Source organism: Vombatus ursinus, unplaced genomic scaffold, assembly GCF_900497805.2.
Source record: "Vombatus ursinus unplaced genomic scaffold, bare-nosed wombat genome assembly UNPS02014789.1, whole genome shotgun sequence".
Taxonomy (NCBI): Eukaryota; Metazoa; Chordata; class Mammalia; order Diprotodontia; family Vombatidae; genus Vombatus; species Vombatus ursinus.
The window spans coordinates 6,921,704-6,946,430 of NW_020954567.1; the positions used below are offsets into that span (position 1 = coordinate 6,921,704).

Here is a 24,727-nt window from a genome sequence, read left to right on the forward strand (position 1 = left end):
GGATCTACAATTTCATATATAATCCCCTGTTCCTCTATCCCACTTTGTTATGGAAATGCTTGTTTTATTTATTAAGTTCAAAATAAAATAAATAAAATTTTGAAAAAAATCCCCTCTCTCTTGTGTCCCAATTGGCTTCAGTGCTATCTCCCCTAGCCACTCCTAGAATATTGTCCCCTCTGCACTACTGGGATAACTTTCCATGTCGTTATTACAGTTAAGGACTGTACTCCAGTTAACAGATGAATCCAGAAAAGATATATGTAAATCAGATTTTGTAAATTGGATCGTATTTTAAATGCAATGTAGGTTCCAGCTATTAAAAAATAACCTATGGTGAATCATTTTACAAAACAGAATCTCATTGAAGGAGTGCTCAATTATCACCTACTTTTCTTTTTAAAGAAGTGTATAAGAATGGTTGGGGCATACAATATACTGCAAAGACTTAAATTGCTATGTAACTTATGATGAATTCTCATTGTATTTGAATAAATACAGGGCCAGTAGAATCTGAGGAAACATAAGGTAGATCAGTATGCCCCACTAATCTCTTGGTCAGCTTTTGATTATTTTACACACAGAAAAGTGAAGTGTAGTTAGTTGTACAATGAGAGGAAAAATAAAGTAAAAACTGTGGAAATAACAGTTATTGAGAGTTAAGAATCATGAAAAATAATTGGCTAATGAATTCAGTTTAGTGAGAAATATCATGAGACTGAGGACTCAGAATACCTAAGAAAATTAGTTTTTTCAAGGAAAATGTAAATATATACCAGGTTAGTAAAAGACCATATCATAGTGAAACATCAGCAGTAATTAGATGAATGTGCTTTAGAGACATCCTCTTGAGGAACTAATATTGAACTTTGGTATAACGTTAATATTTGTTGTATTTGAATAGTAATGAGTAATGATACTGTTCTACAGTCATCCTTTTTGTGCTTTTGTGAAGTAGGAAGAATTTTTTCAGATTGTGAGGATACAATGGGGGGAAAAAGACTAAATTAATAATATAGTGTCTTTTAATATTTGAACATTTAAAATGTTATATGCAGTATTTAAAAAGATCAGTATGCTTCATCTGAGGCAACCAAGAACATTTCCTTCCATAGCAGATTGTTATTCATCTACCCTCATTGTTAGCTTGGTGTTTAGACCATGTGTTTTTCTTATAGTTTTTTGCATTTTTGACATGGTACTTCAAGACCACTGTCTGTTAAGTGATTGTAGGAGAACAGTACATGCATGGCTAAAGAGTGCAGCAAGTACTTGTTAGTAGCCATGTTAGTAACAAAAACTTCTTGTTAACAGTTAGTATGAGGAGACTTTTTTTCTAAAGAATTTCAATAAATTGTAACAAATAGCCTTTTCTTAATTTCTTCCAATTCAACACAATCAGCTTAAATTCGAGTGACTTTTTTCTTCCTTTGTCTGCAGAATTCTTTTCCTACATCAAAGCCAAATGTTTGGAGGTGTTTTTGGTTTTGGGTTTGTTTTTTTTTTTTTACATTTTGATCTCATTGTTCTAGTGAGCAAACAGCGAGATGCAATAAAGAGCATTGCATTTGTAACTGGAAGAGCTGTGTTGTGTCCTGAATTCCATTTACTAACAATGTGACTTTAGGCTAAGTCACTTAACTTCTCTGAGGCTTAGTTTTCTCATTTGTGCAGAGATATGATAGTACCTACCTTACCTCAGCTGCATAATGTACATAAAACATTTTATAACAGTAAACTATTACATAAATGTAAGCAACTGTTGCTAGTTTTTCAATGCACATTTACTTTTTTCACTTAAATTTATTGCATTGGAAATTATATACATCATATTAGAAATTAGTTTTAGTATGAATGTCAAAAATTTTTTAAATAACATTCTTTGGAAAAATAAAATATGACAACACAGGAAATACACTTAGCAAATATATATTCCACTGTTGGGTATGAAGGAGTCAGAAATACTTTATGACAGTATCAGTTCAATTCATTTTTAAGGTATCTTAGTTGTCCTTTTTTTCTGTCGTGCTAAATTAAAGTGTCTGTGAGAAAGCGATTTTGTTTTAGGAACAGGGAATAGTTTTTTTTAAACTATTTTATTTTGTTTCTACTGACAGACGTTTTATAAATACTGTTATTTTGCCTGTTTTTCAAAGGATATCTTAATTAACTGCCGGCGTGCTGCTACTTCTGTAGCTATTTGTCCCCCAATACCATATTATCTTGCTGTTGGCTGTTCTGATAGCTCTGTACGAATATATGATCGGCGAATGCTTGGCACAAGAGCCACAGGTAAGAAATGTAAATTAGTTACAGCACATTAAACTTTTGATAAGGTAACTTTAGTTTTGTAACTTTCTGATTTGTGGTATATTTGAAAATTTTATGGCCACTTTGGTTTGTAACAAAATTCAGTTTAGTTGGATTTTCTCCGCTGAAGGCAGACTCTGACGCCACACTGTGGCATGGAGGTGGCCCAATGGAGATCCAGTTCTTGTAGGTCCTGCCTTTTTTTTTTTTTTTTTTTTTAAAGATTCAGCTCTGGTCTTTGGCAGCCCATTTCTGTGATTCTGTGGGCTGAGAGTAAGGCTGGCTAAGTTTGAAAGAGCTTCTTGACAGATTGTTCACCACCAGGTTCTGGATGAAGATTTTGGGACTATGGCAACTCCTGGAGACTCTCCACTAAAACCTTAAAGAAGTTGTATTCTAAATGTGCTGCCAGTGAAAGTTAGAATAAACAAACTGAGGTGATGGGTATAGACCTGTGAGTCACCAACATAGAGATCCATGGGAGCTTATGAGGTCACTAAGGGAGAGGCGTGTCAGGCACTCTGCTAATTGCTTAAAATACTTCGTTTGATCTGATTTGATGAAGAGAGGCAGCTAGGTGGCACAGTGGCGAAAGTACTGAGCCTAAAGTCTGGATGATCTGAATTAAAATCTGGTCTCACATACTTACTAGCTGTGTGCCCCTGAGAAAGTCACTTAACCTCTGCCTCAGTTTTCACAAATATAAATGGAGATCATAACAACATCCACGTCCCAGGGTTGTTGTGAGGATCAAATGAAATGAGCGATTATGTATAGAGAGAAGTAGGGGGCCTAGTGCAGAGCCTTGGAAAACATAAGCATATAGATGATAAACCAGTAAAGGAGACTGAAGAGAGGTTAGACATATAGTGGGACCAGGAGAGAGTCATGTCAGAAGACCAAAGAGGAAGTCTCCAGGAGCAAAGAGTGGTCAGTAGTGCCATATGTAGCAGATAACTAGTTTCAGTGCTTTAGCTTGTCAAAATGATACACAGTTCTCATTTTTACTTTTTAAAAATTTAAATAGCATCCATACTCTAGTACATGATCCTTTCCTTCAGACATAAATCTTATTTAGAGATTCTTTCAAAAAATTTCTTTACTTTTGTGTGGGTATTATATTTTATCTGTTATTCTAATAAACACCAACTTTGCCTTATTTATTAAAGGCAAAATGTGTTTAAAATTTTGTCAGTGTTAAGCTAGTGACACCGGTATGATTGAAGAATATATTTGTATATTTCTTTTACTTACTATAAAAGACTTTAATTTACTAGAGGAAAAATACTTCCAATAAAACTTTTTTTTTTTTCAATTTAAACCTTTTCCCCAATGGTATTAATATTTTATTAGAGATATGTTAATTGTCTGCAATATATTTTCCTGGTTCCAAAGACGATTTGAGAATATTTAACTTAATTTGCCTATTGAATAAAAGCTTATTATGTAAATAGAATGTTATATTTTAAATTTATACCACTGTATTAATTTTAGATGGTATTAGGTAGAAATTATTTAAATGTTGATCAAGGATGTAATTCAAATGTTTGTCTTTTTTGTAACTATGTATTTATGAAACCATGAATTTTAAGACTTTTTTTTCAATTTAGGGAATTATGCAGGTCGTGGGACTACAGGAATGGTGGCTCGTTTTGTTCCTCCTCATCTTAATAACAAATCTTGTCGAGTTACGTCTCTGTGTTACAGTGAAGATGGTCAGGAAATTCTTGTTAGTTATTCTTCAGATTACATCTATCTCTTTGACCCTAAAGATGACACAGCACGAGAACTTAAAACCCCTTCTTCTGAGGAGAGGAGAGAAGAGGTAAGAACTTCAGTTCTGTGAACATTGAGTAATTGTCTACTTATGTGCCAGGGGTGGAGGGGAGAAAGGGACTAGTAAGTAGGGGATCAGCAGAGGCTTTGTGTACAAGCTTTCAAATGAATTGAGTTTTGAAGGAAAGAAGGAATTCTAAAAAGGAGTATATTCCAGGCATGGGGATAACCAGTGCATTTGATAGCAAAATGTTTTTGTAAATAAATATGGGTAGAAGTAAAGATTGCTAGTGTTAAAGTTGATTTTAAAATTATGAAATTGCACACCTAGATGCACGTAAGTAATTTCCAAAGGGACTTGTTTATGCCTATCAGCTAGTAGAATCAGTTCTTCTATTGACATGTAGCCCATCACAGTTTTTCCTTTTGATCATAGTCTTGCTTCTTTTCAACAATTATGAGGCCATCACCAAGTGAATGATTTTCCTCTTCAATTCCAAAGTACAGAATCACAGAATTTGAGACTTGGGAAAATGACTTTGGCAGTCAGCTTGTCCAACTTATACACAGAATGAATCCCCACTCCTAACGTACCAGACAAATGGCTGTCTAGCCTCTGCTGGAAGACCTGTAAGGATGGAAAGCCCACTACTTCCAGAGGCAGCTCATTCCACCTTCAGTCACATCTCAAAGAAGCAAAATTGAAGCCACTTTTAATTTGAGGGCCCTAATTAATTCATTAGTCCTGCTCTTCTTTGAGCTTTGAGTATCTTCTCCCTTAAAACCAGGAAGCAGTGTTATATATGTGCCTATTAAATTATTTTCTTTCAGTTATAAGAATGCTCAGGATGACATTGGCTATTAAGGGCATTGGGTTTGGGATAAATGTACTCAGTGTCATCTGAAGTAGAGAATAGAAGAACATGGGCATCATTGGTGTTGGCAGAAGTTTGGGAGAAGGGGTGGGGGTGGCAATAGAAAGAGATAGGACTATGGAAGAAAGGGTATAGGTGATGGGCCAGTCAGACTACTGAGGGGACACAGAAAGCATCAGGGTAAGTAAGCAAGCAAATCCGCAAGGCAGCCAAATGGCAGAGAGCCATGTTCAGTGACCACTTAATAAAACCTGTTACACATCCTTTGTGGTCACAGGTGGGAGCAGTTTAAAAAAAAAAAAAGTATTTCAAAGAGAAAGCTAAGTGGGAAATTATCCAGAAACAAATGCTTTTGATTATTTAGTGACTAAAATGGACAAATGCAAAAGAGTGGTCCATTTGTCAGGAGAATCTTCCTAAATGACATATATTAGAAATGGGGGACAACGAAAGTGAATGAAACCTTGAAATTCAGCTCACAAATCCTGTAATTCAAGCAGGTTAACCATGTTAGCACAGGAAAATACCAATGCTCTGAATGTAATCAGGGCAGGGGCTAGAAATTTTAGGTTCTTGCCTAGCCCAGTGGCCATGTATGTGATAAACAGGATGCTAAGTTAGCTGGTTGAAGCATCTCAGTGTGTACTCATTATCACCAGAGTTGTGTGTGCTGCTTTGGGCTTTTCAACTTTGTGTTTCTTCGGTATCCTTTATAACATTTGATCAACATCTCCTAACAACATAAGATTATCAGATACTTATTTGTCTGTGAACCATTTTAGAATGTTGACACTCAATGAGGAAGCAAGTTAGGTAATTATTTCTTACGGTTAACAGGTGATTTGGGACCATGTAAGTAATTTTCCTTTTACAAGGATTTGAGATTTGTTCAGTGACCTTCTCCTTACCTTCCTAGTTACGACAGCCTCCAGTTAAACGTTTGAGACTTCGTGGTGACTGGTCAGATACTGGACCGAGAGCTCGGCCTGAGAGTGAGCGAGAGCGAGATGGTAATTATGCTTTGAGTTTTCAGTATCCAATATCTTTGGATTACAAAGAATAAATGAGAATTTGTCAATTTTGATATTATTGAAAAAGTTAGCCAGTTTAAGTAAATCACCATGCAGATCAAGTTGGTTTTTGTGTTCACCAAAGTTTAAGAATGCTTGTACCTTAGTTGTTAATTGGATAGCAAGTGAAATCACACTAGATAATCTGTAATTGTTACATGCTATTGATCTTTGCAACTGTTATTTCACATTATAATATGTTCATTATGTTTTCCTTTCAAGTTTTAAAAACAATTTAAAACAATAGATTTAAAACAATATGTATCCTGTAGTGATTTTTACAAATATATTATCTTATTTGAGTTTTAAACAACAGTAGCCAAGACTCTTAGACCCAAAAGATAAACATTCCCATTGCTTTGAACCAGTCTTTGTATAGTATGTTCTCCAGTATTCTCTCCATCCTCACCCACCTTCCAGGTGTGACCAGATCAAGGTAGAGTATAGCTCCTTTGTTCACAATGTTTCTTTTAAGCTGATGAAGTGATAGCATTAACTTTTAACTGCCACAATAACACTGTTGATTCATTGAACTTTTAGTTTACTAAAATACCTGGACCTTTGTCACAGAAGCTGTTATCTAGTCATACCTACTCCATCTTATATTTCTAAAGTTGGTTTTTTGGGAATCTGTGTGTAAAATTTAACATCTATCCCTATTAAATTTCATAATACTTGATTTGACCCATCATTCTAGCCTTTAGAGATCTGTCATGTGACATGTTAGCTGGCCCTTCAAACATTGTGTCAGAGGCAGATTTAATAAGAACAGACCTTCCATGCCTTTTACCAAGTCATTGCTATTAAACAGCACAGAGCCAAGGACGGATCTTTAGGGCACTCCTAGGAACCTCCTTCCAAGTGGACAAAAAGCCATTTATACTGTGCTTTGTGTTCCATTATTCAACCAGTTTTGAATCTCCCTAACTGTATAGCCATCTAGCTCTTATTTTTCCATCTTACCCACAAACTTAGCATGAGAGACTTTGTTAAATACTTTGCTCTAATATAATGTGTCTCTAGTAATCAGAAGCCTGTCCAAAAAAAAAAAATGAAGTTAATCTGAGGTAACCTGTTGTTGATGAAATCATGTGGGCTTCTAGTAGTCACTATTTCTGTTTCTGAATGCTTAGAGACTATTCCCTTAATACAGTGTCCTAGAATTCTACCAGTAGCAATCTTACTAGTCTCTAGTTGGTAGATTCCACCTTCTGTTGCTTGAAAATTCAGACATTTGCCCTTCTGCCAGCCTGCAGCATATCTCTCATTCTTTAGGTTCTTTCAGGGATTAATGACAGCAGATAAGCTATTGTAGCTGCTATTTTTTCAGTATTCTGTTGTTGATCCAGATCTGGTGATTTGACCTCCTGTATCTTGCTTTTCCACTCCCTGCTGTTTGTCTTCTTCCCTTCCCAGTCCAAAAAGCATTCTCCTTGGAAGAGAAAACAGAAGCAAAAGAAGAGTTGATTAGCTGTTGACCTTGAGCAGTGGTTTTTGTCCTTTGCTTCCCAAGTAACTGAAAAAATAAACCACCTTCTGTTAGCATTTTTTCACATTTTTTGTCAGCTTCCACTTCTTCTGTACTTCAGTGGTCTTAATATGGTTCTTATTTCTCTTTTGCATTCTCCCCTAGTCATTTGATCTTCTTTGCCTCTTCTGTAAATGTCTTTTAGTTTGAGGTTGTCCCTGAGCTCCCTCTGCCTCCACTTCAGTCTCTTTAGTGTGCTCCCTTTTTTCTTACTCATTAGTTATGTTGGCTTCAGTCTTCAGAATTTCATTAATAGCTTTCCATCCTACTTGGGCTGACTTCCCTGAAAAAGACTGGATCATTAGATCTTACTCATCCTTTCTCTGAAGCTTTTGAAATCAATTCTCATAAAATCGAGGGTGCATGTTAACCCAAGACAAGTTTTCTTCTCCTTTTCTTTTACGGTCTCCAGAAGTGGTATGATGTTCCCTGCCCTACATATTTCTCTTGTTTCTATATCAGTAGCCTCTTCCTTTTTGTTGGTAAGAACTGTATCTAGAGTAGCAGTTTCTCTTGTAATTTCCTCTACCTTCTAAAGCATGAAAAGAACCTTGGTGCTCTGTCATATTAATATTATGGATTCTTAGGGAGAAGAAGCAAAAAAAATACAGCAGAAAGAAACACCTAACATATAATATACTAATAATAAGAAATACAGACTTTTTTCTTTTCTTTTTTTAACTAAAACATTTTTTCATCTGTTATGTAGCACACATGCAAAGCCAGAATAGTGACATAGATGCTATTTAGTGATAGACTTTAAAGCACTAAAGTGTGTTCCACTAAATGAGTTCATATTTAAAATCTCTGCACCATTTTTATCATACTTATAAACTTGAATGGCAGCATTGTATATAAGATGAGCTTGGAAATAGAGGACCTGGATTCAAGTCCTCATTGTGCCATTTGGGCAAGACTTTATATCTCTGAAAGTTTCTACATTTGTAAGATGGGGATAATATTTGCACTATGTGTCTTACAGATTTTCAGTAAGTAACTTGCTTTATAAACAATAAATGATAATATGATAAACAATATGATAATATGATATGATAAACAATAAATGATAAACATGATAATATGATAAATACAGATATGTTATCTCCTAAAACTTTGTATTTTAGTATTTTTTTCAATATCACCACAATATCCAAGTGATAGGGAATTCTTTAATAAATTGTAATTAAGACTTGAAAGAAAGTCATTTCTGCCACTATATTAGGACACTAGATATTTTATTTCTAAGCCCCCAAATTCAGTTATAAAGAAAAGGAAATAGCAGTACCACTTGCTTAAGCATTAGTTGATATTTCTTTGGAATTTACATACTTTAAATACAAGTAAGGTTTAGTTATCTGTTACTAAATATTTGTTTTTATTAGTTACTTTATTTATGGTAAAACTATAACAAAAATATATCTTGTTTCACTGATTCTGTAAGTGAAAGAGTATATTTTTCTCCACACAGTCTATTCATGGTTCTTTTTTCATTTGAAAAAGTTCTCCTAGGAATTTCCAGTGGTAATTGTGTTGAAAGAAGAGATTTTGAATGATTTAGAAACGCTTTATTATTATAGGAGAGCAAAGCCCTAATGTATCATTGATGCAGAGGATGTCTGATATGTTATCAAGATGGTTTGAAGAAGCTAGCGAAGTTGCTCAAAGCAACAGAGGACGGGGACGATCTCGCTCTAGAGGTAAATTTTTTTATTCATTACGTATTTCAAAAAATTACCAAAGAGAAACTATCAATGTGAAAAATAATAAAATTTTTATTAGTAGAGAGATTTACAATAACATTTTTATTAGTACCATATTGCCTATGATTCCAGAGTTTTGATTGGGAGCAGCAAGCGCCAAAATTCTAATTGGGGAGGGAAAGAGATGCCACATTTTGCTTATTGATTTCTCTAGTCCTTTTCTTCTCTTCAAAGAACAAAAAAAAATCTGAGATCACCCAGTTTAAACCCTTTTGTAAGAAATAGGAGACTGCAAGCAGGCCTTCCTCATAGTTATATCTTCCATGGTTTAATAGTTTCTCTTCTTTAGTTATTAAATATAGTTCAAATTTTTCAAATCCTCAAACAAACAAAAAAATCTAACTCAATTTTATACTGTTTGTCTTTTAAGTAAACTAATTTAATTTTTTGGTGGCTAATTTTTTTCATTCTATAAGTGATGAATTAGTTTAGGAGGTGTGTATAGCTATGCTTAATCTTAAACAAGGGAATATTTAAATCACAGTGTCCAGAATGAGTATCAATATAAAATTAATTGTGGAGATGTTATTGGTACTGTGCATTTCTGTTATAGAAAAAGTTGGAAAGAGTACTCGATGGGACTTAGAGGAGCCTGCTTCTACCACTTACTGCCTATTTGACTTTGGATAATGCTACGTCTCTTCATCTGTAAAATGGGGGACTTGAACTAGAAGACAATCTCAGATTCCGGCTTTAGATCCTAGATCCTAGATTCTGGCATTCTGTGTAATCTGGGGACCAACCTTCCTTCTGAACTTTTCCCACCAAATTGAGATTTAGGAAACAAATGAGATAGCATCCTTTTCAAGCTTGTGTGGTTCATATGGCTATACATATTCTTAACCTATTAATGTTTATTGAGTTGTTAATAGCTGGACTACTTAATTATTCAGTTCTAGAAAATTTGGGACCATGTGTTTGATGCTATTTGGAGTTTTTTGGCTACAAAATGTGAACTAATTATAACATCAGAACCAACAGGGAACATGGACATCATTTAGTCATGGGATCATACATATAGAGCTGTAAGGGGCCTTAGAGTTTATTTGATCCAACTCCCTCATTGTGCAGATAACGAGCCTGATACTCATCCACCTCAACTGAGTTGCCCAAGCTCAGTAACTAACTGGGGGCAGAGCAGGAGCAGGACTCTGTGCCCTCAGATGATTGTACCGCTAAGCACAGTTTGATGATTACCAGTTAGATGCCATTGCTCATGAGGGGCATTGGGTAATAGTGTAGGGCTGTGTCGCTGTAAATCTGTGTCTCTGCTATTGAAACTGTTAAAATTTATGTTCATAGAGTTGGGCCAGCACATTACATATTAGCTTTCACATGATGGGAAGCAATCATTTGGACTCTGTGTAGGGCCAATTAAACTGATTTTGTTTCCACCAAATTGGTCACTTTTAATAAACTGATCCGATCAACTAAAGGTTTTGTCATCTTTGAAACCATGGTACTCCTTTTATTCCCCCGTCTTTTATTTCCTGATGTTATGTTAAAGTTTCTGGCTTCAGAAAGATAATTTTAAATTTCAATCTGCGTTGAATATGTATTTATTGAAGGAGGGACAAATCAGTCGGATGTTTCTACTGTTCCTACTGGCCAGTCAAGTGCTGAATTAGAAATGGGTGAGGCTGCAATGGAAGTGGACGCTCCTGCAGAGCAGTTTCTTCAGTCATCTTCGTCTTCTACCGTGTCAGCTCAGGCTCCATCGACATCATCTTCCACAGAAAGCCCTCGTTCAACATCTTTGCTTTCCTCTCCAGACACTGAACAGAGACTGTCCTTAGAAGCTTCTGGGCACCATACACATCATCAGTCTGGTGAGAACAATATACTCTAAGTAGGCAGTAATTTATCATGTTTTCTAATAATAAGAATTTCTCCATTTTAGGATGTGTTTAGAAGATGCTAAAAATTTTTATCAATATTTGCTAGAATAATTGACCAGAATGACATGTGTATATGCGTACATGTTGCTTCACAGAAATCGTAAGTCTTTAAGTTAAATGTGTATACATGCATTTGTTTCCCTAATATTTTTAATCTGTAGAAAGGAGATATTTTTTAATAGTAAAATTCTAAAAAAAATTTAATTACAGATAACTAACCTCCCCATTTGAGAAATAAAACTGCCAGCTACTTTTCTCTCTTAATTGAGTATGGGTGGTACTTAAATTAGGTCTCACTGAAGCTATCATAGCACAGTGTACCTAATTTCCATTACGTGTAACAGAAGGCAGAAACTTTCCATTTTTATGAAGGTAATACTCTCAAATACAACAGGTATCATGAGGTAGTGAGAATACTAATATAATTTTAGAAGTGTTTTACTCAAAGGTTACTGTAAATCCAAATATTATCTTGGAGGGTCTTCTAATTTACTTAAAGAACATTTTACCCTTTCTTCACTTCAACTGTGTTGAAATAAATGCTTGTTTTCTTAGTACCTGATACCAGAAAACAAGTGTACTACCAAATCCTATTAAAATGTACCAGATTATTTCCTTTTTACCATAGTTTTTCATGGCCATCTTCAGCATCACAGCTTTTTTCCTTACTCCTCCCCAACATCCCCACCAAAAAAGCAAAATCAAACCACCAAATAGATAAGTTGTGTTAATGCATTTTCTGAGAACATTTCTATATTTAGTACAGTTATGCCCCATGTGGCTTATGTTTTAAACTGTTCACTTTAAAAGCAAATAAAATGATAATTCAGAATTTCGGGCACAAGTTAAAACTTATAAAATTCTTAACAGCTCAGCTGTATGTTGCCACTTTTATTCTTGCTTCCATAGAAACTGACATCAGATCACAAAAAAATGGGGTGTTTTAAAATAAGCTCTATTTCATCAGTATCCCCTTTTTGGTGATTTAATGTCAGTTTCCATAGAAATAGAAGCCAGAACCATTTGCAGAAACTGTTAGATCTCTTGTAGTTTTATCTGTCTGTAGACCACAAAGTCATTCTCCAAAATCAGATTTTCAGGAGAGTACAATCTACTTACATTTTAAATTTAAGGGCATAAAATAAAAAGTTTTCTACGAAGAAAAAAATCTATAAAGTTTATTTTTCAGAACACGTTTTCACACTAGTTAAAAACTTGTCAGTTATACAAAATATTTTAAAATTAAGCAAATGTCATTTTTAAAGTAAGTGACATTCTGAAGCAGTATTAAATAGCTTAGGCTCAATAATCTATTTTCAGGGTAATCTATCAAGGAGATTATACATTCTAGAGATTTAGATGTTTACTGAGTAGTATCCCAACTTAATTATTTAATTTAATTATTCAAGAATTCATGATTTCGTTGCTTCAGGCACTCCTTCCACCAACACAGATTGCAATTCTCTTTATTCTTTAGGGGATGATCTTCATTAATTGCTGTGCCACACTGCTTCCCCCCCACCCCCCTAATTCATTGCCTGTTGATCGGGTGATTAGGCTTTCTGAATTTAGCTGGTCAGGCTCTCAGATGACAAGGCACATAGTCTTTTAGTCTCTTACTGGGCCTTTTATTCAAGCTTTTCTAGGTTGATATGGAACCTGCCATAACTTGAACAGACTTTAAGAACCTAAGGTCATTTTTATAAGACTTTAAGACTTGAGAGTAGGGTTTTAGAGGAGGTCTTCTATTAATGCTTCTGAAAACTTTAAAAAAATCCCTTTGTATTTTAATTTTAGTTATATATTTAAAACAGATTGCTATCAGTTATACTGATAAATCACTTTTCACCTTAAAGTATATACTATATGAATATGTATCCAAGGGACAGGTAGCGTATAAGCTATGTTTGTGGTGAAGTAATCATCATTATTTTGAAACTAGGTAATCCTTGAACATAAAATTAAATAGGAAGTTTAAAAAAAACCAAAACATTTTAGGTTAGCTAAAGCAACCATAGAATAACTTTACCAGATCACCAAGACACTATAGCTTGTTAAGTTTCCCTACAATAAAGAGTACAATATAAGTTGCCTGTCATTCACTTGGTAAAGCTTAAGATCTTGCATGTTCACAAAGGTCTAGGTTCCAACAGGAAGACCCCTCACATTTGTCCTTTTCTTTCTCCATTTCCATTTCCCATCCCATCTAAATTCAGGTGGATTTGTGGATAGGAGAAATCAAAATGGCAAACAAATACAAGTTCTGAATCTAGCTGGGTGCCCAGCCACCTCCTACCCTTACCAACCCAAATTAGAATCAAGACAGACATAGGCCTAAAAGACAGAAAAGGGTTCTTCTTTAGGTTAAGTAGGAATTCTAAAGCCTATCTCTTAGTGTAGCATAGGTCCTACTTCAGAGCTCCTGGGTTCCTTCAAGACTTCCTCTGTCCCTTCCCCCATTGCCTACCCTAGGATTCAGGGCATTTGGCTAATCAAGTATTTATTTCTTAGGTTCCAGATCCTGTTCTAGGTACTAGGTAAGAAATTTGCTTCTAAATGCCCAGTTGAATTATTCAGACCACGTTAGGTGTGGTATAATGGAAAGTTGATTAAATGCCACATGTTCAGTTGCTGTCATTTGTTTTATTAACCTTGTTCTTCCTCAAAAGTCTGTTATCTAAGTATTCAAATCATTCTTGCCTAAAGCCATACTTCCCAAAATCTTGAGTCATGGTAGTTATTATATGTGATTTTTTTTCCTTAAACCTTTTTTTAAAACAGACTATCTTCTCAGGTTATAAAAAGCCGTATTCTATATGTAAAAGGAGTAGGAAAATATTGAGTTGAAATAATACAAATTAAAATTAAATCTCTGTAAAAAAGTATTTATGGCATTTAAGTCATTAGAGAGGCCTGTTTGGTGTAGTGGTCAGAGGGCCAGATTTGAAGTCAGGAAGACCTGGATTCAGATACTGCTTCAAGTACTAGGTTTGTAACTATGGATAACCTGATCACCTCAAGTCCTTGGTATGTGACCGTGGATAACTATTATCTAACCTGATAGTACTCTTGAGCAACTCCATAAAACTATGCCACAGGCAAATTGCTGACCTGAATCATTGGAAAGAATTTCCATACCAGAAGTTCCCCAAATTCATGAAATCATAGTTCTGGATCAATAACAACATAAATTCATTAGAGTATATTTTATTCAATAAGTTTATTTATACTATTTTATATAGTATATTTTATTCAAAACCAATTATGTGACTATACCGTTAGCTTCTTTTTCCATCAGTGTGCAGAATAGAATTTAATAGCAAGAAATATAGTCTAATAGTCACCTCTCAAAATAATCCAAGAAAAGATTTGTGTAATTTTATCTTTGTGTTAGAAAGTTTCTTTTGTTGAAAAGAAAGAAACAATGAAAAAGAAACAGAAAGAAAAGTGAATGTAGTTGTTTTTTCCCTATAGTCCAGAATATTTAGCTGAAAGAGTCAGGTTACTTTATTATAGTTTATTTGGCTTATTTTCATCTCTAGTCTAGAGAAACTGTTCCTTTAATCTTCATAACTTTCTGTGATTGGAAAGGGCAGTGCAGAAAGTCTGGATTGATTGGCCATATCTGAATCAGTAAGCATATAAATATGTTAGCTTTATAAATAACATTTAAATATTCTTAAAATATTTAATGATTATACATCATGTATTACATGAACCACTCGAAACCTGATCACTTAATCTCCTACGTAATATTCATAAAAGTATAGCTATAAATATCTCTTGATAACCATACATGGCAACTCGCCTATTTATAGGTATTCTCGTCTTAAGTTCAGAGAGTCAGTTTGGACCTTCAGAGCCACTAACACTTGAGTAAAACAACCTCTCCAACCAAGTAAGAACTTTGTCTTTCATAATTATCAGTTTAGTCAAACATTTATTAAATGCTTATTATATATATGGCCCTAGAGATAGGGAATTAGAAAAAGAAATTTTCCTTGCCATCAAGCTGCTTACATCAAAGGATATAAACATAAATAGCTGTCATTCATATTTGAATGAGATAGTATATACAAGCTGAGAGATCCAAGAAGTACGTATTACTTTGAGATGGTAGAATCAGGGAACGCTTTGTGAAGGAGGGAGTGTCTGCAGGATCTTGAAGACAGTGAACAAGTCTAGTAGGAGAAGATCCTAAACTATTCTGCTCCAGGTATTGAGGTCAGTTTGTGCAAATACCTGGAGGTAGGAGAGGATAGGGAAAAATCAGGGGAAGAAGGGAGGGTAGGTGACTGAGACTCCTAGAATTCATTGCACTTGCACATTTGTATAATACTTTATAGTGTACCAAGCACTTTTACACACATTTATTCACTGAATCCTTAGTACAACCCTGTGAGGTAGCAAAGGGAGGAAATAAGAATTTTCTTTATTAGGGTACTGGCAAGTAGCCCAGTGAGGTGAATGAAATAGACTAACATAAAAAAAGGCTGGAAAGGGAGGTTGGAGCTAGATTATGGAGGGTCTTGAAGTTGTAGGTTGAAATAGGAGGGGGGAAGCTGATGAGTTCAGTTTTGAGTTTGATAAATGACAGAAAATTCTGGTGTAGATATCTTTTAAATATAGTCAAAAACGTGAAACTGAAATGCAGTCAGATATATGGTTTTGGGTATACTTAGTATAGTCATGGTAAAGGAACCCATGAAAGTAGATGGCATGGAAAGAGAGTGTATGTAGACCAAGAAGAGGACCAAGGAGAGAGCTTGGGGCAGTGCCTAGCGTTAGAGGCCAGAAGAGGGGAGAAGAATCAGTGGAGGAAACCCAAAACCAAGGAATTAGTCAGAAAGATAAGAAATCCAGGAAAGCATGGTCTCTTCAAATTGTGATCAGAACCACTCACATTTATGCAGTACTTTGACACCACCAGAACTGGGATTCAGACCCAGGTTTTCTGACTCAGTTTTTCTACTTCATCATAAGTGCTCTTCCTCTTGAAAGCCAGTGACGGAGAGTGGATCAGACTGGTCCCCTGAATCAAATGATGCAGAAAGGTTCCGACTGAAAAGACCATTGGATTGAGCAGCAGAGATATCATTGGGGATCTTGGAGATTAGTTTGAGTAGAGTGGTGGCCATTTTCGAGTTAGACACCTGGAGAATATTTGGTGAGAAAGTAGAGGCAGCAGTTGGAGACTGCCACTCTGCCCAAACCTATGGAAAGAGTAAAGAGAGAGGATCGAGACATGGGGACTCCAGACTTAACAGGGTAGATGAAAGTGCATCATTAAATTGGCTGGCAAAAAACTTGGCTGAGAGAAATAAGTCCTCAAGTCATCGACTGTACAAATGGGAAGGGGCTGATGGAGTTCATAGTGAGAGTTCAGGCAGGCTCAGGAGAGGGGAGGCCAGAAGATAGGAGACTGTGATCGGAGAAGAGGACTTAAGGTTGGAATTTGGAAGGTAGAGCAGTAGCCAGAGATTGTGTCTTCCCCTGTTGTGACTGACTTGGGTAGAATGGAGACACAGAAGATGTAGGAATGGAAGTTCTGTGGAGGTCCTAAGAGGCCGGGGTACCAGAAGGGTCATCACTGTAAGTATTCACATCAACGATGAGAACGTCAGGCAGTAGTTTAAAGAGGAAGAGAACAAGCCAAATTAAGTTCTGTAGTCACTGAAGAAGAGTGAAAGCAACCACAGGGATTGGTAGAGTGTAGAAGAAGGGACCATTTCTGGCCACTTGAGAAAGCTCTTTGAATGGGTAGCATTTGAACTGGGCCTTTAAGGGTGGGAAGACATCAAATGATAGAGATGCAAACAGAGGGCCCTTCAAAAAGAGCAAAGCACCTTGGTGGGAAAATGAATAATGTTTGGGGGATGTTAATTAGATTATATCCAGCTCGTCTTTCTTTCTCCTCTTATATTCAAGCAATTACAGGGACCTGTCAATTCTGCCTTTTTCAAACTCTTTGGCCCTCCATAACCAGGCACTGCCTTATTCTTCCACCGTTATCTCATACTACCACTGTCTGTGCGCTCTATGTGTACACTAGTCAGTTTGAAATGATGCCTCTCTCCCTAGCCTGTCTTTGTGCTTTTGCAACACACATAGAGATGGGTGGATCACTTTACTCATGCTGTCCCTTGTTCCTGGAATACCACCCCTATTTGTTCGGTGAATGCATATTCATACTTTAAAATTAGAACCAAATAACAGCTGCCTGAAGCCTTGCCTCTCCCCCATCCCAAATTGGTAATGACTTTTCCTCCTTATACATCACATAGCGCTTTGTGTAACTTTTTTCCTACGTACTTATCATTATCATCCTCATCATAATTATTATTATAATTATTATTATTGTTGTTGTTATGTGTTTATATGTGTATGTGCCATATCCCTTTATTAGAATATAAGCTCTTCTTAAGGTTAGGGACCATGTTTTATACAAACTTCATTTCACTTAACTCTTAGGACATTGCCCTGACTACAGGAGACATTTAATAAATGTTTCTTGAATGTAATCGAATTGGGAGTAAGGCAGGAAGGGGAAGAAGGATATAGTATTAAGCTAAGGAATCTGGGCTTCATTTGATAGGCAATTGGGAATCAGTAGACATTTCTGAGGGAGGAGGAGGTGCAGTACGATCAGAGCTGCACATGGGAAAGATATCAGGAGGTTTTTAGGTAGAATTGGAGACGAGGGAGGTCAGCTAGGAGAACATTCAGTGAGTCCATAGGAAGTTAAAAAGGGCCTGAACTTGGGTTGCAGCAGAAGGTACTGTGCTCTGCTGCTTTAATTCCTCCTGCCAATCCCTGAATGAGATCCCCATAGTGATTTACAAGGGAAGGCATTTAGGAATTCAAGGAGTGAATTTCCTGCCGCACTTTCTTGTTACTCAGGACAGAGGTACTCATTTACATTGGCCTAACTTCAGACTTTAGGTTCTGCTAGCGTTGACACTACTATTAAGTTTTAAGTGATCTTAAATGACCTTCTCAACTTCACACTGCCAATCAGCAGTTGGTATGCGGGCTATATATAACATGTGTTTTTCATAAAGATGTGTTTTATATATGCATAAATACATTTGTAAATATGTGTGTATATATTTTTTTGGCTTTGTTAACTTTTATTTCACTGTTTTACAGAGTATAAGTTGGAATTTCAAATTGAAGTTAACAGGTTAAGATTCTGGTATTCTTTAGTGAGCTCTGCTTGTATCCTTACTTTTGAGGACACATTTTTTCAACCTGGAGAGAAAAAAAATGTAAAAAATTCTGTGGATAATAACGCCTGCTTAATGCAGTCTTTGAAAACTAACAAAAACAATAAATATGTGGTTCATAAGATTATTTTAATCAGCTCTAGATTTTCCAAACTACAGATCACTAGTGTTCATTTGGGAGCCCTCCACTCAGATAATTCGGGGGTATAGGGCTCATAGGTGTTTCTGCATTTGGGAGTAGGGGTTAGAGTCCCAGACCAGCAAGTTAGTTTTTAAATTTATTTGCCAATAGTCTCTTTGAGTTGTTACAAATTTGCTCTGTCGTTTTAACAATTCCATGCTGTTTTTGCTTAAGTAGATTTCTTTCTTTTCTGTGCTGGATGTTTATTTGTGATTGCAAAATGATACTTTATTTAATATTATTAGACACATTTTTATTTACTGTGTTGCATATAAAAAGGTTACACATACCCAAAAGTAAAAAAAAAAAACTGTTACTAAGTATGAAATATCATGAAATATCAGCAAGTGCCCAGACCTACCCTAGTACTTGAAGGAAAGGTCTTTATCTGGAAGTTACAATGAGATCCTGTGGAGTAACTTAATGAGTTTCCTTTTTGTCAAGTCACTAAAGAAACAGCAAAATAGGGGATCAGAATTATTATTGAGAAATCACTTTCTTCCCTTTGAGATCTCTACAGGATGGGCTGAAGACTATTTTGGCAGTTAGATGTGAATAGACAGTAGTGTTACTGGAACAGACAGTAAAGTTATTGGAGTTTGTTTATGTGAAGTAAAATGATACTGATGTGAATAAACGTTTCACATTTAAATCTGGCATTTTAGTACAGAAAGACTAACCAGAGGGATTTTAAAAAGTAAACTGTTCTTTGTATTTTATTTCCATTTCATTTAATTACATAAACATTCTAAAAACAATGAAGATTAAAGTATTAAAATTCTAGTATACATATATGTAAAGGGTATAAAGCCTATGAAGGGGGGCTATCATAATTCCATCATAAGAAATCCATATTTTCTTACGTAAATAAGCAGCTTGCCTTTTCTCCTAATAGATATGTGTTTCTTTCTTCTCTTTGATGTTTTTAGGTGCTGTGATATCTATTTTATTTCCATGTTCTTTTACATCCTTTTTTTCCTGTCTATGTCAGAATTTTTAAGGGGGCCTGAGATAGCTCTGCTTCGTAAGGGCCTGCAACAACTGCGGCTTAAGAGAGCTGAGCAGCAGAGGCAACAAGAGCTAGCTGAGGCCGCAGCACGACAGCCTTCCACTTCCGAGCAGTCCTCCCCTGAGGGCTCCTCACAGGGCCCTCATCCTTCAGGTTGTCAATACCAAGTGTTCTTCAGCAGCTTAGCTAGTAGAGCTGGTTGTTGATGTTGCTGATGTTTGCTGAGATGCTTCCCTATACATTCCCCTGACACAAGATAGAGCTAATGCACTATTGCTGCTTATCCCTTCCTTGCATGTGGTGGTATTAATCATCACATGGTGAAATAGACAGTGCATTACAATAGTGTACCTTAGATGAATATACAAAAAAATTTATTCTTGTATTTTTAGTGTATGGGGGGCAGTTGTTCACTTTATCCAAATTTAGCTGGCATTTTTCTGGTGCATGCTATGTGCAATGCACTATATTAGGTTTTGGGGATGCAAAGGTGAAAAAAAAAAACACAGTCCCCCTTATCAAGGATGGGATCTTTTACAATACAGTGGAGGAATAAAACAAGTACATAAATAAATATGATGTGAGAGGATAGCAAAGGAAAATATTTGAAGAGGGTGAGATCCTGCTTATCTGAGAGAATCAGCAAAGACTTCATGTTGGAGGTGACCTCTGAGATGGACCTTCAAAGAAGAGATGTATTTCAGTAGGTAGAGATGTTGAGGAAGTTCATCGTGAGAATGATGTACATATAGCCTTTGTGAAACACAAAGGTGGGAGGATTGGAAATAGGATCTAGTTTGGTTGAAAGATCGGGTAAATGAAGGAGACTATAGTGAAGTGAGACTGGGAAAACAGACTGGAACCAGACTGTGGAGAGTGTTGGATACCACGCTAATACCGTTGGGGAATGGGGAGCTACTGAAGGTATTTTGAGCAGAGGTGTGATATGGTCATCTCTGATTATTAGGAAGATTATTTTGGCATCTGTGTAGAAAATAGATTAGCGAAGGGACATTACGTCAGGGACATTAGTAAAAAATGATGGTCCAGGAAAGAGATAATGAAAGCCTATTCTGGGCTGGAGGGCATAAAAAAGAGATAAATACACAAGATACTAAGGAGCTAGAACCCATAAGACTTAGCAGCTGATTAGATATGGGGGATGAGACACTGAAAGTATACCCGAGGTTTTGAATAAATCTGTGATTGTGGAAACAAGAAGAATAGGAAAATTAGGAGAGAATATCGGTTTTAAGAGGAAGATAACAGGTTTAGTTTTGCGTATGTGGCGTTTTCATATACTAGTGGAACATCCAGGTGGACAAACCTAGTCAGCAGCTGGAAATATAGTATCTGAGTTTAGGGAAGAAATAGAGGCTGGAAGCATGGATTTGGTAGTCATAAGTGAAGCCATGGCAGGGGATCTCCAAGGGAGAGAATGTAAAGAGAAAAAAGAAGACTTCAGAAACATGCCACTTAGAGGAAAGAGAGAGTCATGACTGTTCAGTCAGTGTAGGGCCTCTACTTCTAGAAAGTACCTATGCATCAGAATGAACTCAGTGTGCAGAAAATGCCTCTAACAAAAAGGCTGCTATACGTCAGCTTCCAGCTCTCTTTTGCTTTGAAAGTTAATGCATATTCTTATATGAACTACATAGTGCTGGATTGAAGTGCTTATAGAATTGCTTATAGAATTATGATTGGCCATCACATAGTATATTGGATTTGTAGTTTTAGTCAATATTTGTAATATTTTATTGTAAATACAGTTTTCACAGAATTAGTTAATTATTTGTTTTCTGCATAATAAGGTTTCAATTCAAGATCTTTTGTGGAGGTAACAAGTTTCTGATATAGAGAACAAATACGTATTTAGCCTTTAGCCATGTTTTCATTCTATTACCTACAAAATCTTGGTATTTAATAAATTTGTGATTTTTTTTCCTTTGGGAATTTTAATATCACAGAGAAGACTTTAAGCCGGGCACAGGAACACTTTAGGATTACCCTCCATGATGAAACCACAAAATAAGTTGGCAGATTGATGTCATCTAATAAGACCATAGTTACTGTAATTTCACATTTCTTTTACAAATGAGAGTATGTCCAGTTTCTAACACAAATGGATTTGTGAGGCTTTGGTTAATAGATAAGCAATGATGAAAATAGAATTACTGCTCTGAGAACTGTGACAAAATTACTTTGCAGTTGGGAAGTCCCCAAACCATTTGGATTATGTTACTCTTCATTTATATCTCCTCTTCCCAAATGTGTTTTACGGAGTCCTACGACAACAGAAATATTTCAGTATTTTTAAGATCTGTAGTATCATTAGTGTGTTACTCCCTCTGCTCATGGAGATCCCTCCATGTATCTCAGTAGACAGACTTGAGTTGCTGTATCCAGAAGGGAAATTTGGCACCTTGTAGCTACCTTGCTTCACATTTACCATGGTGGTCTAGTAACGAAACATGGCCCATTACTGGGTCTCTGCTTGAGTCTTTTCCAGGTTGGGAGGGCCTGTCAGAACTATGCTTTGCTGGTATCCCTTCTGAGAACCTAGAATCACTGAATTCATAAATGAGGCATCATTGCTATGAAATCATCTGAACTTTCAAAGCAATCATAATACAGAAATTATGTTGTGGGGTCAGGGTACTATGCTGTTATTTAATTTGTATTATCTTTTTGGCTTAATTTTATTAGCAAAGAGTACTTGAGTTAAGAGTTTTCTAAATATGTTATTAGAATTCAATTATTTAGGGAAAAAATTTTTTTTCCCTTAAAATTTCTTATAAGAAAGAAAACAATTTCTCTGTAGATTGGTAATATGTTAACTATTAATGCAGATGTTAAAATTTGAAAACCTTGAATAGCAGATATTTCCCCAAGATTTTTAGCTTTGTAAATAGTTTTGGGCAAAATGATTTGAAGATGAACTGTTTACTCATGAGCAGTTGGTGATGCAGTGGATAGAGTGCTGGACTTAGAGACAGGAAGACTTGAGTTCAGATCCCGCCTCAGACATTTACTAGTGGTGTGACCAACTCTAGGCAAGCTGTTACACTTTCCTCAGCCTCAGTTTCCTCATCTGCAAAACGAGGATAATAACAGCACCTCCCTCACAGGGTTGTTATGAGAATCAAATGAAATGATATTTGTAAAGCACTTTACAAATGTTAAATTATATAAATGACAGCTATTCTTATCGTGAAGTGTGACAAAAAAGTCAATTCTAAAATACCACTGTATTTAGAAAGAAAATGCTGAAATTTAACAGGACAAAACAGTTGTTAAAGCAAAATTGAGTGTAAAACATTGCCTTAGTAGGTAAAAGTGTATGTTTACGTATGTGGCTGCATTTTATTATAAAGCACATTTGAAGAGCATTTGGGGCATAGAAATTTTCATGTCGAGTTTACCAGTTTGAATTCATCAGAATTTTGTAAAATCACAAAATGTATTAATTATTTGTCTGTTATGAAACAATTTGTTTTTCCTCGTAGCTCGTAGCCTTCTCATGTTCATTTATCTTTATTGATTGTTAACTTCTTCATCCTTTTATGGTAGCCTCCACAGAAGAAAATGAGGATTACATAAATGACTATCAGTTTGCTAGTTCAATTCAACAAACACTCGTTGAAGTACCTGTAGGGATCAGAGCACTGCATGTACTAGGTATTGAAGGAGATACAAAGTCAGTAACGCAGGGTTTAGAACCTCAGGGAATATAAAATATAGCAAGAATTAAATTATGTAAGCATGCAGTAAGTTCTTTGGGACCAAATCAAGTTGTCTTCTGGGACTGTGCTAAGATGCTCTTAGTGCCATTACTAAGTCTGTTGTAATTCATCTTTTCTGTTCTTACACAGTGTGGACCTAGTAGACAGAGCTGGCCTGCAAGCCAGGAAACTGGGGTCCAAGTCCCACCCAACACATGCTGACTGTGTTACCTTGAGCAAGTCACCTAACCTCTGAGTGCTCTAGACCAGTGCGTTAGACCTCTATGATAATTACAGTTGAAATATTCAGTGGAGCTACATGAGGAATGAGGGCGGTCTATCTTGTTTGTTACTGGAAGTCCAGATGAAGTGCCATAAATCACAACGGCTCTCTAAAGGCAGCATCTCTTTAGTTAACTGTGGTATTTGTAGAAATTGCAGACTTAAGTAATCATTCCAAGGCACTGACACCAGTGTCACAGTTTCAGGTACTTTTCTAAATAACATAAATTGTCTTTAAGATAGCTTTCAGAGCCCTTAAGAAAATTCTTGTCATCCACAAAGGTTAACCTTGCAAACATCAGAGATGATTGCCAAGAATCTAGTATGGTAGGGTCAGAATATATTGTCTAAGATATTTTTATTTAAATTCAAATACAGTAGACTTTTTCTCCCCCTGGGCTTTTAGGGTAACACACAAGAACCATCAATGGTCTTTCAGGATTTTCTAATTGTCAGGCAGACAGATTGGTCTCCATCTCATCACTGTCTGGGAATATTAACTAACTGACTTCTATTCCTGGCCTTATAATATAATATAATAATAAATCCTGGCCTTACGGTAGGGCAAGTAGTTTCCCTGTTCCATACTTGAGCTTTCCCATCTATAAAATTAGAATATTAGGCCTCAAGGCTTGTCTTTTCCTGTTTCAAATGAATGCTATAAGGATGAATTAGGTAATAGATTATTAGAGAAGCATATAAACATGGAATACTGTATTATAATTCTGTGACATGTCATTGATTATCTCACTGTATCCAGCGTCAAGGATGTGTAAACCTGGTAGCATTCAGTGTATCTCAGGAACTAGTTTAATGAACAGGTTTGTGTGATGAGTGCTACAAGTAACAACAGGCAGAAGACATTTAGCATTTGGTAAATTTTAGGCCCAATTCTTTTCTTCTGTTTCAGTCCTGTAAAGTCTCGGATTTCTGGCTCTTGCTCAGAGTGACAGCACTCTGTGGAGTCTCTTGGTACTGGCTAGCCACTGTCACAGACCCACCCAAAGGAGCATGAAGTCAGCTAAGCGGGGGTCAGGTTGGTTCTGATTTTTTTTCACTATACGGAGCAGTTTTGTCACTCTTAAAAAAA

General features: G+C 36.0%; 1 protein-coding gene across 5 annotated transcripts in view; it reads left to right on the forward strand.

Annotated features, from left to right (window-relative positions):
* The window catches only part of DCAF6 (DDB1 and CUL4 associated factor 6), a 161,155-nt gene that overhangs the window by 67,216 nt on the left and 69,212 nt on the right, over window positions 1–24,727 (forward strand). For all 5 annotated transcript variants that reach the window (XM_027868427.1, XM_027868425.1, XM_027868428.1 and 2 more), the window contains 5 exons: window positions 2,157–2,292; window positions 3,921–4,135; window positions 5,878–5,971; window positions 9,137–9,256; window positions 10,888–11,148. In XM_027868427.1, the coding sequence (XP_027724228.1) occupies window positions 2,157–2,292; window positions 3,921–4,135; window positions 5,878–5,971; window positions 9,137–9,256; window positions 10,888–11,148 (826 nt within the window). The remainder of the gene's footprint in view (window positions 1–2,156; window positions 2,293–3,920; window positions 4,136–5,877; window positions 5,972–9,136; window positions 9,257–10,887; window positions 11,149–24,727) is intronic.